Below are 16,049 nucleotides of genomic sequence, written 5' to 3' on the forward strand. Positions count from 1 at the left end.
CATCCAAAAAAACTTAACGTGCATAATCAATGATTTTGGCTTGAGTGAAGGGACATTTTCCTTAAGGCCATCACAGAGGAGTTCAACAGTCAGCATCACCAACATCGAGGTACATAAAGCGCTTGGTGCTCTTGATTAAATGCCAGTGACCCATACCCTCATACGTGATAGAATCCAATGAAAATGCTGCAATCCTGCCAATCCTAAAATCCTGAAAACTATTCAGTCTACTGATTTTGAATGGGATATGAAATTCTACTTTCTCCATATGAAGTCTGATGAGCTTGGAAGCACTCTCAGACATTCTGAGACTATTAATGGTAATGTAAAAAATTGAAGTTCAACTTTTAGTTTAAGAATTTGACATTACTGTTATTTCCTCTCAAATTGCCCTTTCTCAAACAGTGTGAAGCAATATGAGAGTGAAATCCTCTTTCTAAAAATAAATTATGTTTTTAGAAGGCTTCTAGAAGTCCCATTAGGCTTTGGTTAGTAAATCCAAAATTGTGTGTCCGAGTAGTCAAAATCAATCGAATTAGTAATGGAAACCTATTGTATAGATGGGGATATGGCATTATGATGCAGGTCAGAGGCACAACAAAATAAACATACAAAAATCAAAACCTGAGAATTGGAGGCACATAATATCACATGTATTATTATTCCAATTCTTCTTGCTTATTACAATGCATACAACCCCTTATATAAGGCAGACTTAGATCTTGTTGAGACCACCTCAAATCTTGAGAAATCCAAACCACTCCTATTCTTGTTCTAACTTCTAATACCCCTGACCATATGCTAAAACAAAATACATCATATTTATTTAGCTCTTTGCGTCACATTTAGGAAGTTATGTACAACCAATTCCCACCATAAGTATATGAGTCTAGTATTATCTAGAAGAAAACACAACTTCTCTCATGCTCCTGGATTAGACTCCCAAGGTAAAAAAAATTTGACATGGCCTCCTGGCCATGATTCCACTTGGATCCCAAATTTTTTGTTGTTGATGTTCAATTTGCTTGCTTTCACAAGCTCCTTCAGCAAACTGATTCTTGCTGCTCATTTTTGTCATTATCCTTTGACTTTCCCATTGTTTCAAAACTTGTTCAATCTCCCTTTTCTCCTCAACTTATTCAACTATATCATTGTAGTTGTATATCCTTGGATGCTTCCTAACTCGAACTGTGTACAACCCCTGTGTAATCTTCATTAGTCTTGGGATTTGCTAACCATTCTTCCTCAAGATTTGTTGTCGCTTTTAGTCCATATGCGAGAATCTTCTTGATTATGGCCTCTTCTATGCCTTCACGAGGCACTTCTTCATCTTCCTTTATGATAACTTTTTGCAACTGTTCATCTTTGTAAACTACATAACCTGCATACAGACACACATTCTTAGTTTCAAAAGCATGAGTCCTTGGTCTCCATTGATGCCTCTAGCATCTCGGCATTGTGCTAGTCAAAATCCTCCCAACACTTCATAAGACTTTCATCATCTTCTCCAAACATTGCTTTCTGCTCTAGTTCAAAACAACTTCAAAATCCTTCGTCTTTCATGGATCTCTATTTGTATGCTGTTTCACTGAGTTTTTCCTCTGCTTTAACCCAAACTTACACCCTATGTATCACTTTCCTTGCATACAATTGCACAATAGGCCATTTAACTCTTGTTTTAAGCTTCCAACCATAACTTTGGTTTCTTTTTTCTTCTTCCTCTTGTATTAGCTCCATTAGAATACTGAGTCTCTCCTTTAATTCAGGTATCTCTTTTTCTCTGCCCAAATCATTATTCCTGTTATTTACTTTCACCATGCTCTTTATTTTGTTATCCATATTCTACACAATCTTTTGTACCTTCTTTTGATCTCAATATGATCACCACGCTGCTACTGCGCCATGCAATTACCAAAATCACACAAGGGTATCCATATCTTTGTCTTATATCAAAAATATTTCACCATACACACCAACTGCTCATTGCAATTCCAGTAATGACACCTGACTTCAAACCCTAACATCCATCACTTTGATAAATCAAATATATCATTACATTACTTTGACATTCTTTTCATCACCAATATTTTTATAATCATTAAATAAAAACCTTTTTAAGCTCAATTACACTCAAGAACATGGATTAAAAGAATAAAGAACCCTTAATCTCATTCCTCCACATACAATATAATGGAAATAATGTCAACTTTAAATTTTAAGTATTAATTTCAAAGAGTTCCTACCATCACATTTATTGCCATATCTTAAAGAAAAAAATTATTATTATTATTGGTATTTTTTGACTCCTAAAATATATCATATTAAATTTTTTTCTTTCCAAATATGACTTTCCTCCATAAAAGTACACTTTTGAAACATTCCACGTAAATTAAAAAAATACCTTTAGGTAAATTGAAAATATCTTTCCCTCTTTTGTACATCCTTAGAAGCTGTGTGTAGAAAATTGTTTTACTTTCAAGCCTATTTCTCTGTTTATCGCTCTCTAATGAATTGATGCACCATTGCACTTTATCTCTCACTAGTCCCTTACGAGTTGGTTGCTTACAAAAGCTAGGCGACTTATAGAAATGTGAGCGCAGACTGTTCTGCACAGATGCAAGCTCATTCACAAATGTGAGCTCATCGATCCTCTCAATTTGAATTCTCAAAGGGAGTTGTTCTGCAACCTTGAATTGGTTGCATTCAAATTACAAACATGTAGCTCCTTTTTAACTATAATTCTAATGTTCAAAACCCAAATTTCTGGCATCACAAACATTGCAATTTCATGACAATGTAGCTCCAAAACTATAATATCCAACATTAATTATAATAGAATGTGATCACTAATGCAATGACATGGCTCTGCAAATTATAGATCAAACCATAACCAGTGGTTTCACGTTCCACAACCTCCACGTGGATTCTTGCAATGCTTGTACAACATCTCAAGCATATGGCAACATCCAACCTTTGCACATGTTATGTAGCAGCATTCAAACTTTGTCCAAACTCATCCGATTCTTTCTAGCAATATACAACTCATCCAAATCCACATGTACGACTCCATAAAACGCACCAATGCTCTGCACTTAATCATACTATGTCAACTTTGGGACAATAATTCTAATATCCAATACTTGTATAGCATTCAGAACTGCATAAATCTTTCTCTGATAGAAATGATGTAGGTTAGAGGCACAATAGAATAAACACACACAAACCAAACTTGTGAATTGGATGCATATAATATCACTGGTATTATTATTCCAATTCCTCTTGCCTATTACAATGCATACAACCCCTTATATAAGGAAGACTCAGATCTTCTTGAGATCTTCCCAAATCTTAGGAAATCCAAAACACTACTATTCCTGTGCTAACACCCCTAATCATATGCTAAAAAAATACATCATATTTATTTAGCTCCTTACGTGACATTTAAGAGGTTATATACAACCAACTCCCCCCATAAGTGTATGAGTCTAGAATTATTTGGTAGAAAACACAATTTGTCATGCCCCTACATCACCTTGAAGCATGTTTAGTACAAAAGGCATTTCCCTCTAGTGGGACACATCCACGTGACTGAAAATGTGTTTCAAAGCCTACCTACACATTTTGTGTCCTTACAGAAAAGCACAATGTTCGACCAAGACTTCGGGACAGGGGGACGTGGGTTTGGGGGGATGCACAAGGGGGTTGGCGCGTATGAGAGTACCCTCAAATTTTAGTGAAATTTAGGGGGGATAGGAAGATTTATAATGAAAACATAAGTATATTGATCCATACATAATTGAATTAAATAATGAAATACATTGATCCATATTCATCATTCATACTAATACATGCATCATTCATACTCATCATTCATCCATACACCACGAGATTCAATAACAAAATTCAATAAGGAAATACATTGATCCATATTCATTATTCATCATTCATCATTCTAGAATCTACGTTGATTTAAAAATTAAATTCATCATTCATCATTCTAGAATGTAAATTTATTTAATATTTAAATTCATCATTCTAGAATCTAATTAGTACCAAGCAAAATAGACTATAGTAGATACTGAAGTCTGAAGATTGGAATAGTAAATTGATATAACTCAAATTGAAAAGGGGTGCTTGTGGGTCGTCCCCCCCTCAAAAGGGGTGCTTGTGGGCATCCCCCTTGGGGAGGTGCGCACAGAAGCACATGTTTTGAGAAACATGCCCCCCCACATTGGGGAAATACTTTCCCCTGCATCTTCTTGTGTCTCCCCAAAAGGGGGATGTGGGGAAATGTTTCACTAGGCATCCCCTTGTCTCAGGTGTGTGGGAGGCAGTGGGTGCGTGCATCCCACCCTGGGGGATGGATCCTCGTGGAACACTGCAAAAACATGCTTGGTATGAACCTAAAGTGGCATTTTTGGCAACATAGGACTACTATGTAGTATGAACTTACTAAGGTGACGTCTAAAGTCTTCATTTGCGATCTGCAATGATAACTCCAGATGACAACACCAACCACTTGGAAAAGGTTGAACTTGGGTTTGAAAGCAACTTTTCAGGCGTCGTAAAGTTCAACTTGTATGTAATGATAGTCTAATGTGAAGTCAATGTAAGAGATCATCAATCTTGGGAAGTGAATAATGGTTCTCAACTCTTAATCTTGTTCAATTGTATTTTGTGCATGATCTCTTTTCACATTGTTCTTTCTTAGTTATGATATGTGCAAGAGAACCACATGGTGAAGTATTAGGGAAAATCTTACTTGCTGACATCTTTTTGTATGTGCCTCTCAATTTTGTTAAACTCGATAATTATAGTTATGTAAGGAGGTTGATTATGGAAAAAAGAACCAGGAGCAAGCTCAGTAGAATGATGTATTGCCTACATGGACAAAATTCCTTAAGGTTCTTCAAATACATCTATAATAATAATAATAATAATAATAATAATAAAATGTCATAGCCTAACTTGATGCCAAATCAATGACGGGACCCCCTTTGTTTGTGGGACAATGGCCCCCCTTTGTGCAGTATTTTGATTGCTTAGTCTATTGAGATGTACATACTACATATGCTATCCCCTGCACACTTGAATATATGGCCTCCAAGTAGAAAACACATGTTCTTAATTGTTAGGCCCAATCATGCATTTAGGAGGGACTTCATAGCGATAAGTAGTTTCTTCAAATTGTCTTCCTCAACTTCTTAGACACCACAAAGACCATAAACTTGGGCAATTTGACCTGTTTAACAATTGTCCTTCCTAACTTCCCGAGTTAAAAGGAATTGAAAGGTCAAAGGAACATTTCAATTTATATATCTTGCCATCTTTATGAATCCAATATGTATTCTGAAAACCATCAAATATTGCCTTTGTCCCATTCTATTAGGTATGAAGGAGAAGATCATGGCAATCAATATCAATGACATCCCAATCTACAATCATAGGAAATTGCTCCATAAAGCTGTAACAAAACATCTATGTGTAGTAGGAGTAGGTTGTTTTGCTTCTTTGAATTGTTCAACATGATATGGATGGAAATCTATCATTTTAGGACATCAACATGCCATTGAGAAACTAGAAATTCCCAATTTACATTAGTAATGATCATGTTAGCTATCTTGTTCTCAATTCGGTAGCTGTGCATAAAGTGAGATTTTAGATTGTTGGTGGACTAGTCCTCGACCATAAGAATCAGACTGGGATATTGTTGATTTTTAGGATTTTCTAAAATGATAATTACTTCCAATGGTTTTAATCATTAGTTTATCTTATTCTGCTTTCATCATTAAGCAATTATACAAGAAAATCTTAACAGTAAACAAGAATGGCAATACGATCAAGAAGCGGCAGGCAAACACAAGAGACACAAAAATTACCCTGGGAAAACCCCAAACTAGGGGAAAAACCCAACAACCAATCATTATAGAAATTTGTCCATTCAATAAGGAATACATATGTTTTTTCCAATCAAATAAGAAATAAGAATAATAAGAATCAAGTTCAGGTCAAACTAGCATAGTCTCAGAAATTTCATCTTTCTTTCCAACCATAGATTAGGCCTCAAATTTGTCTTCCTTTCTTTGCCTCAGATTAGCCTAAAATTCTCCAGTAGATTGTTCCGAAATTCCCCTAAGATGAGATCCGAAATCTTGTCTTAGATGACTCAAATTGGATGCCAAGATTGGAGAGAATGAACACCAATATGGTTGTGCCCCTTCACTGGGGCTGACTAGAAGTCGACCTAGATTTGGAGGCAAAATTCATAATTTGAAAATTCAAATTCCATTTTTTTTTGGAGTCGACTTGTAGCGTAGTTCGTATTAGAAAATTTTGGAGGGCTAATACAAATTACGACGACTAACTGAAGCTGCAAAACTTCAACAAATATGAAGATTTATGGTAGGTAGTGTTACCCAGTAGTTTGTGTGTAACCTCCAGGGGATATTTTTCCTCATTTTGATCCAACTTGCTAGTCAATAGCCCCACTTTGATCCATAGTTAGCCACTTTTAGTTACCTCTTAGCCACTCTTTGGTCATTGATTTCTTTCATCTAGCCAGTTCACCCAATGAAAGTGGTTCTTCAAATATGAGGTATGCCAACCATTTCTAGTATCAAGTGCTCTCATCTAATGGTTCAAGACATTCTAGTGTGGATTGCAAGATAAATTGGATAATTGAATGCTTTTGAATGTATCCTTGTTCCCTTGCTTCACCTCGGTGGTTATCTCCCACCCCTAGTCCATTATAACGCTCCTTGCAATCTTCTTTCCATTGTCTAGGATACGAATAAGAGGCCTTGATTAATTATGTATGCCCCATGTATTGTCCATGTTTTCCACTTTCTGCTCTTTCCCTTATATCATCTCCCTTGTTCATTTTGATTGCTTATTGCCCACCTTCCTTAGTTTCCCCTGTGTACCTTGTCTTTGAGTAAGAGCCTAACAAATTGGCCCTAAGAGGTTGATGTAGCTGGAAGAAAGATAAAATCCTATGTAGTCACATCGAAAGAAAGATGTTAAATAACAAAAGATGGCCAGGCCAAAATAAAAGTCTGGACAAATCCTAACTTGAGCTCTATTTCACCCCCCTCACCCCCATTATCCCTCACCTAGTTCTGGGCATATCATTATCTATCTAAATGAAAGGAATTTTTGAATGTCCCAACCTCGATGAGCAATGAACCACTACATCTTAAGGGAGTATTTCATGTATCTATTGAAGCTTGTAACCCAATCTATCCAAGAAAAAAAGAATATTATTGAAGAAAAAGGCACACTGAAGGAGTGGTAAAAATAGGACGAGGAAAGGTGTAACTTAGGTCCCATGATTACTCCCTCTTTACATCATATTACTCAATGACATTGGTTGCATAGATGGTACACCATAGTGGCAACTTCCATGAATTCAAATCTCAAACCATTTCTCTTTCATTTACACCTCTGATTGATGGGTCAAACTAGAAATTGTTCCTCCCTTGAGGTTGGAAGCATTTAATAAGGTTCATTGATATCCCTCACATACCTAATCAGGTAATTTGTTTACAAGTTGTAAGCTAGAAAGATGTTTGAATATGATGCCTATGTGATGTACTTTAAGGCCTTGTTCCATTAAATATGACTACTCTAATATATTTGTGGTTTAAGGTACCTTTAATGATGATCTCACTTGATTCCATGAGTTGTGTTAGGTGCTTGCTATAAATTTCATTGGCCATCTTTTTGTGGGATTAGAGCTAGCTTCTTTAGTATTCCAGAGAGAGGACATCTGGCCCACATTTTCACTCCACTAGAGCACTTCTATGCAGGTTGTTTCCCACTTTTTGAGGGACGTTGGGCAAGGTGATGATTTAGTAGCATAGATGATGTCGTCCTCTTTCCCCAGTACCTTGGACATCGAGCATTAGGTTTTGAGACTTTTTCTTCACAAATGTACCCTAGGACCTCACAACATGTCACTATGCTGGCTTTGTACGTTTCTTGATGGATGAAGCCCTTTTGATGATGGCTTGATGATGATGACTCAATGAGACCCGTTTGGAGGGGCATATACACCTTCTGGATTGATGACATTACCTACTTAAGCTAAGACATCACCATTCTTGAGCTTGGAGATAGGATGTTTGCACCGACTAGCATGATGTCATGGAGATGATAGACCATTTGGTTTTGTTGACGGTTTCTTGATGATGGAACACCTTCCTTGGGCCATGGAGATGTCTTATTGATGATTAGCACATTTTGAGGTGCCCCATGCAAGTTTTCATGAGAGAGAGGCTCACTTAAAGCATGACATCACCATTATTTTCATTATTGCTCACACATGTGGGTTAAATAAAGGCTTTATGTTATGTTTTTGAGTTGAGATGACTATTATGTGGGTTGGCATGTGACCTTAGCACCATATTACGTGGACGTATTTTGGGGCTCTTTTAGCTTTCTTAGTGAGGAATTGACCTACCTTTGTATTGTATAAATAAGAGGGCGAATTCCTCCATTGGATCATAACAACACATTCATTTATCTCTTGTATTGATTTCTATTGAGCTAATGTGCAATGGAGGCCTAGTTGAGCGACTAGTTTTATGGTTTATCTCCTTGTGGAATGAGCTCTTCTCATAGTCTTTCTTGATGAATCTTGAATCTTGCATACATTGCAAGTTGGTTTATTTGCTACACTTGGATATTTTTCATGGGAATTGTTCTTGTTAAGTAGGTTAATTTGACATTTGTGTGCATGTTCCTTGTCAAATTTGTCCTCAATTTCTAAAGATTCGAGGAGGAGAGTAGTTTAAATTTTTAATTATTTTTCCTTGAATTTCTAGAGAGCCGAAAACCATTATTTAAACCCTAGGGAAAGTAGGTTAATTTGCCATAGTATGTTGAAATGTAGTGGTTTATATCCTAGACAACATTGCCCCGGGTGGGCAAGGCACTATTCTTCCTTCATCTAGTGGATAGGTTTTAGTTTTAAGGTTAATTTTGTAAACCGTATTTTAATTAAAATGATATTTTATTATTTTGTGGCATTGATTCTAGGGATAATTTTCACCTTAAATGTGCTCTATTGATTTAATAATGCTCTTTGATGAATGCCCTATGGTGTAGAATCATTTTAAAGTGCATTGGAGAAGCATATTATTTTTTTCATGGAATTTTCTTCATTTTATTAGCGCTGACGTCAACATTTGAATTGCATTTATTGGCTAATTGAACTGTGGAAAGTTGTTGAATTTGATTACATAGGGTGTTAATTTTCTAGTCTTTCAATCCATGTTCTTTTCACGCAAATTGAATTGTTAGTTTTGCTGCTGTCATACAATATTGTTTTCTGTCCAAAAGTGCAGATTTTTGTTCTAATTACAGCGGCCTTGTCTCTAGTAAGCTTCGGGTGCGTTTTGGCCACTGTTTTAAGAAATGGCCGAGTCGAAACCAAAACGGCTGAGCCAGACTGAGCCATTTCCTGGCCGGGTCGGCTTGGTGGCTGAAATGGTTCGGCTGGCCGGGTTGTTATCAAGTCGGCCGAGCCGGTGACAGACTCCGCTGGCTTGGTAACAACCCGACCAGCTCGGCTGAGCTCGAGCTGACTTCGCTGGCTCGGTCATCGTGGCTAAATTGCTATTGGGTGTGAGCGCAATTGGCCTGTCTTTGAGAGGATTGACACGAAGAAGAGAAACTGTTTGGATAAAAAGCGGTTAAATGATCTAGTTTATGTCCAATACAACCTCCGGCTTAGACACAACCAATTGTTGAACAAAAGGCTTGATTCAGATCCCATTGTGTTGGAAGATATTGATCCAACATCAGATTGGGTAGTGGAGAGCCATCTAGCAGAGTTTGACTTTGGTGAGGATCTTGATTTAGATTTACAGATGGAGGCGTCACTTGAAAAAATGTTCAGTTGAATGCAGATCCACTTGTACTAGCCTCAGGCTCAGCCCCAAGTCCTCCAGTTGCAGGCACTTCCTTTTCTCATCCACGGCAGAAGCGCATATCTCGTCTATCTCAGTGTGCAGTTGCTGCACAACCTGGTGGTCTACCATTTCTACAGTTGCAGTTGGAGATGATGATGAGGAGGAGCCATGGGTTTCCTTGTCTGACTATGATTTAGAGTCTGAGCTAGAAGATGTTGGTTCCTCTAGCAGTAGCCAGTAGTACTAGTGACTACTGATGTTTTACAATTTACTTTTGTTGTAGAGACCATTTAGAGCTTCCTTGGTTAGGGGTTTTTGTTTTGATCTCTATATCATGTATGTATTGGACAATGCATTGGGTGCCATTTTGATATAATGGATATATTCATGAGCCTACTTTGATCATATGTTGTCTTCTCTCTATATTCTAAAGTTATGTGTTTGGAAACATGAATGAAAATCTTTAAAATTACGTTTTTTTTATATAAAAAAAAATATTTAATGTATTTTTACAACGACCGAATCAAACCAGTCGAGTCAATACTGAGTTGGAGTCGAATCCGACCCTTAGCTGTTTCCGAACCGGAGTTGGAGTTTTAAAACACTGGTTCTGGCAACCTATTTGAGACTCCCTTGGTTTGGATAGCTTTAGGATTGACCCATAGGTCTTGTGAACCCTATTGTTGCTTTTGAGTCAATCTGTAATGTTCCTTCCTAAAATAATTTTTGCGAAAGAAAGATTCACAATTTTGCATTTTTGGCTATTATGGGGGACCTACATGTTTTTGGGAATAATACTCAAGAGAAGGGGAGGTCGAAATCACTTAGCTAGTAGAATGTGGGTGCCACTCCCTCATGAAATACACACCCCTTGGAGAGAAATTTAAATTGCTAAGGAAAGGAGGTCAAAATGCTAGATGGAGGTACCCACATGAGGAGGCAAGGAGAAGATTATAAATAGGAGGATGATGGCATCTAATGGGGCTTTTTGTTAACTCAACTCTTTCCATTGTTGCTCAAGTTGTTCAACTGGGTCACAAGTGCTGCTTAGCACAAAATTTTCCAAGGGGAGAACTCACCCTTCTTTTGGTGGACTTGGAGTGCCACCCTAGGGAGGTAAATTCTACCATAGAGAGAGGGATTTATGGATTCTTGGAGTATTCTTTAGTCAATTCCCTTAGCCAGTTTGTACTCCAGGGAGGACACAGAAGCTAATTTGTGCCACTCATTTCTGCGAGTTCCTAGGGGTGTTTTGCCGGGAGAAATATGGAGAAGTTGTTTCAGGGGTAGGCCAGCATTTGTGGAGAGTTTTGGAGCTGAAGGTAAGTGCCTTTGAGGGAGATGAATTTGTCAAGTTTGGGCCTGCGCAGGGGGTCACTGGACTGAGATTTCGTGGTGTTGGGGCTTAGCCATTCGTGCTGGAAACTCATGGTGGAGTCTCTCTCCTGCATCAGGAGGAATTTGCCGGAGGATTTCTACAGCCGCTTGGGGAGGAATAAGGAGGAATTTTCAGCAGATTGTGCTACTGGGGACACAGTCTTTGGCTAGGAGGGCATAGCTCCAAAATAGGGTAATTCTGGGAGTTCAAAATTAGCCCAAACTGTGGGTTTGGTGAGAGATCGGGACTAATTTTGCAAAATTTTCTGAGCACTAGAAGTGGGTCAAATCTTCAGTTCTTCCAGCCAGCAGTGCAGTTCCACAAGGGCCAGCGCAGACTTCTTGGAGGGGAGCCATTCTACAGCATTTGGGCAGTTGTTATTCATCACCTGAGGCTTGTAGCTTGCTTTGAGAAAGCCCAAGTGCATTCCTTCCATTTCATATTGTACTCCCTCTATTATATAATGAAATTGGCCCATTTTGGTGTGTTTCTGGAGCATTTCTGGTTATCTGATCGTGTGTGCAATTTATTGTGTTGAATGTGCTTTATTTTCTTTGTTTATCACTGTTAATATCCACTAGGAATATTACACAGTCTCCACAATACCCTATCCTTAGTTTGTGGAGTTGGTGGATTAGCTTGTAGAATCCTTGGGGGGCACTTAGTTTTAGCTGTTTTAGGGTTATTTCATCCCTGAATCCTACCAGGAAGCCTTCCTTGTGGTGGCTGGTAGTCAGCACTAAAATAGAAGAGGGGTTGTTGCTGAGGTGACACCCCATCTTGTTGCACAATTTCCTTGCTTGGTGAGGCTTTGCACCAAGGTGCAAAATTTTGCAGCAATAGGTAGCATCAACCTCACCAGCTTTTTTTGGCTGTTCTGAAAATAGAACTTTAGTAGTCTTTGCTTGGAACTTGTAGCACTCATCACTGGAATGCCCATACCTCTCTGATACACACATTACTTCTTATTCAAGCTACCTTAATAAGATGTTAAAACTTGGTTCTGACTATTGTTGCCTTTTCTTTTGTTTGATGGTTGAGAAAAAATAGACTTTGGAAGAAAGCCCTTCTTCTGTGATTGTTGTTGACAGGACCGAGTCTGTTTAGAAGGTGCTTTTAAGAACTTGGATTCTACCTTAAGCCCAAATTTGCCAATGCAAACCAAAGATTTTGTGGCATGTTGGAAATCGCCCTGCGCCCAATTTTGGACATGCAACAAGCTTGGCCTGTTGTGGCCTATATTAATGTTCAATATATAAGCATTAGAAACTGGCCTTCCTTTAGTAAGCCGATACTCTAGAGGGCTTTGCAGATTCTCTGGCACTTCAGAATTCTCAAAGTTCTCTTAAAAAATTTGTTCTTTGCAGCAGCTAGATGGGTCCCATTTTCGAGCATAAAATTAGCTGTAAAGCAAAAATATATGAAAGAAGCAACTGTTTTGGCAAAAACTTAATAATTGACCTTTAATGAGGCATTTGAATTGCATTTGTTTTCCCTGTTCTTTTTGTTGAATTTTGTAACTATGGTCAGTCTTCATAATGTATATTTTCATTATTTGTGTATTTGTTATGCATGTTCTTCATGCTCAAAAGGAAAATTATATTATTTGTATTTGCAAAGAAGAAGTAGAAGACTTGTTCTTCAATACCTTCCAAAAAAAATTGATTTTTGTATTAAATGACTCTGCAAGATGACCAAGTTGGTCCCTCCTGTTCAAGTCACCTTGGCCCCTTGTGAGGCACCCATCTGACCCTCCTGGACGTCTATAAATATGGATTCGTTCCTCCTCCTTGTGAAACACATTTTGACTCACATACAAGAAAGAAAGTATATATCTGCTCCCAAGTGAAGAGAAGAGGCTGAAGTAGAAGAGCAGTTGACAGATCAAAGGAGGAAAGAAAGTAGCTTGTATGTGTGGAAGGAACAGACCGAATTTTCTGAGATGGTTTCTCTGCGATCTTGCCCAATTTCAGTGGAGAGAGAAGGCCAGCTTTCGGCCTTGTATTGCAGACCTTGTAGCAGACCTTTGACAGTTTTTGTAGAGGGCTGACTTGGCATCTTGGTGGCTAGCTGGTCTTGTCATCTTTCTGGACAGTCTGTCTTTGACTTTGATGTCTCTCTTGTTGAATTGATTCTATAAGCAAAGGATTGCTGGGTTTTTACCCCCATGTGGGTTTTCCCAGGGTAAACTCTTGTGTTATTGTGTGGCTCTCTTTATGATCATTATGGCATTTTGCTTTTACTGTTGAGCTCCTCTGTGTAATTGCTTTATGATTAAATTGATCACAAGTAAAAGATTTCAACACTTTTCGGTTGCTTGAGTTGTGTGGGTGTGCATTTTAACTGCATTTGTAATTTCCTTTCTTTTAAGTTGGCTGACTTGCATGGCTGCGAATAATTTAACTCTTTGGGCGCCAGTCTTATGTGGCTCTGATATCTGTTATTGACTGGTTTTGGGCACTATTCATTGGCCCTCTGGTTTCCTAGTTGGATGCTTCAGCTTTTGAGTGCCAGGGAAGATCCTGGTGCTGCTCCAAGGCACTTTAGGTTAAAGTGCATGCTTTCTGGCTAATTTTACTGTGCTTCTTTATTTCAACACCATTTTTGTTTAGTTTATGTAACGACTAACAATCAAGATGATGATTCCTAGATTGTGATCAAAATAGGGTAGAACAGCATGATTCCTAGATTGTGATCAAAATAGGGTAGAACAGCAAACTTTCAAAAATTCACTCAGCCTCATTTGCTTCATTATCATGGTATGGGCCTACTATGATGTGTATTGAACATTGGCTATGGTAAATTATCTTAGTTGAGAATATAATTTAAATGGGATTCATATTATAGTATGAAATAAGAACCAAAGATAGCAGATCCTAAATCTGAATTAAATGGCACACAACCAACATGAATAGTCATTTTCTATTTACAAAGAGCAAACAAGTGATGGAACGTATTAACATAAACTAGCAGAGGATGAGAAAACAATACATCATAAAGAACTGGGAACTTAAAATCAATATTAGCAGAGAAGATCCAATGCACATAAATATGGCATATTGTAAATATTTTAAAGAAATCTTTTTGGCAGTAGGGTTTTTAGGATTTTATTGCTTAAAGAAGCAAACCATGTTCATCAAAGACCATATTGAGCACAAAATCTTTATATAATACAAGGCTGGGATGAACTCTATGTGAAGAGCTGATATATCTGTGTTCTTAACATTATTTATTGAGCGGAAATCATGGCTGGATGTTGATCTCAGTTATAGAATAATGTTATTCATTTGCAACATTCTGTGTTTTCCTTCATGCTCTTTTCCTTGGACTCACCTCCAGAGCATTGTATTTTGCTTTCGATTGTGATGGTTGCACTTAGATCATATAGATTAGCTTTGTTTTTTTCTTTTATAGGAGTGCAAAGCTTCATATTCCACCATGTATTGCGACTTTTGTACTGACCAATCCGGCTGACCCACTTTCAGTCATTTGTTGGACATTGATAAACTAATCTTGTCTTGAAGCTAGTTTCTTAGTAAATGTTGTTTGGAAAATGCATTTGCCATTTATTCTGTCATGTTATTCCGACTTGGTTGATGGTTCATGTTTGAATTATATTGCAGTGCCATTCCTTAATTGATGAATTATCAACATCACATTCGACAGACTTGCAACAACGTGCCTATGAATTACAGGCACTGCTAGGGTTAAGTGCTGATATAGTTGAATGTGTAATGCCATTAGATGCAAGCTGTGAAGACATCGAGGTAAGCTTTTATCTGTGTTTTCTTGATATTTTAAAAATCTTCAATGCAGATCAAGTAATTCAGATTTTAGGCTTCTGCGATCTGAATTCTGTTGGCGATTTGTTTCTGGATCCATCACATGAAATTTAGGATTATCGATGTTTCAAACCTGCTTATGAGGTTTATCATGAGGATGAGAATGTGAAAGAATATGATCCTGCAAGGCAGTAATAAATAGGAAATGGAGAGGGGTTAAGTGTTAAAAACCAATGCATAAAAAACCCTAAAATATAGAAATAAATTTACAACTAATGATTATTTATTTTAGTATTAAAATTAATAATAATATTATTTAATGTTAATAATAACAATATTGATGATTAATATTAGGGACTATTAATCAGCAATATTATTAATATTAACATTAATTAATATATTATTAATTTTAATACTAAAATAAATAATCATTAGTTGTAAATTTATTTCTATATTTTAGGGTTTTTAACTTTTTTATGTGTCGGTGTTTTACACTTTAACACCTTTCCATTTCCTATTTATTACTACCTGGAAGGATCATATTTTTTCACATTCTCATCATGATGATGAACCTCATAAGCAGGTTTGAAACATCGATAATCCTAAATCTCATGCAATGGATCTGGAAACAAATTCCCAACAGATCAAGTAATGTTTAACATGTTTGATTTCATTCCATTAGTCTTTTATTATAGAGTATCTTAACAGTTTGACAATGTCCACTACTATTTAGTATGCTCATCAATATGTATCTTTATGAGAGTGCTAGAACTCAGTATTTGTCGGTTTCCTACCAAATTCTGGCTTGAAACTGCCCCATTGACAATATTTGGACGTTGTAGTGCACCTAATATAAGGTAAATTAACTATATAATAGTATTAAAACATAATATAGTGTCACAACCAATCTACCCTTGAGAATAAACAATAGAAAATGAGAAACAGAAAGAAACGACTATATAGAAATAAGTTGCA

The 16,049-nt window shown here is 37.2% G+C and overlaps 1 protein-coding gene across 2 annotated transcripts in view; it reads left to right on the plus strand.

Moving 5' to 3' along the window:
• Positions 1-16,049, plus strand: part of LOC149263476 (Adaptin family protein) — a 200,463-nt gene that overhangs the window by 158,202 nt on the left and 26,212 nt on the right. The window contains exon 10 of one of the 2 annotated variants that reach the window (XM_089426337.1): positions 14,916-15,059. The exons of the other annotated variant lie outside the window; for it this stretch is intronic. Within the exon in view, the coding sequence (XP_089282463.1) occupies positions 14,916-15,059 (144 nt within the window). The remainder of the gene's footprint in view (positions 1-14,915; positions 15,060-16,049) is intronic. 2 annotated transcript variants of the gene reach the window in all.

This window comes from Pinus tabuliformis, chromosome 6 (assembly GCF_031772625.1).
Source record: "Pinus tabuliformis cultivar Carrire ecotype Pingquan chromosome 6, CPIR1, whole genome shotgun sequence".
In the NCBI taxonomy this organism is placed as follows: domain Eukaryota; kingdom Viridiplantae; phylum Streptophyta; class Pinopsida; order Pinales; family Pinaceae; genus Pinus; species Pinus tabuliformis.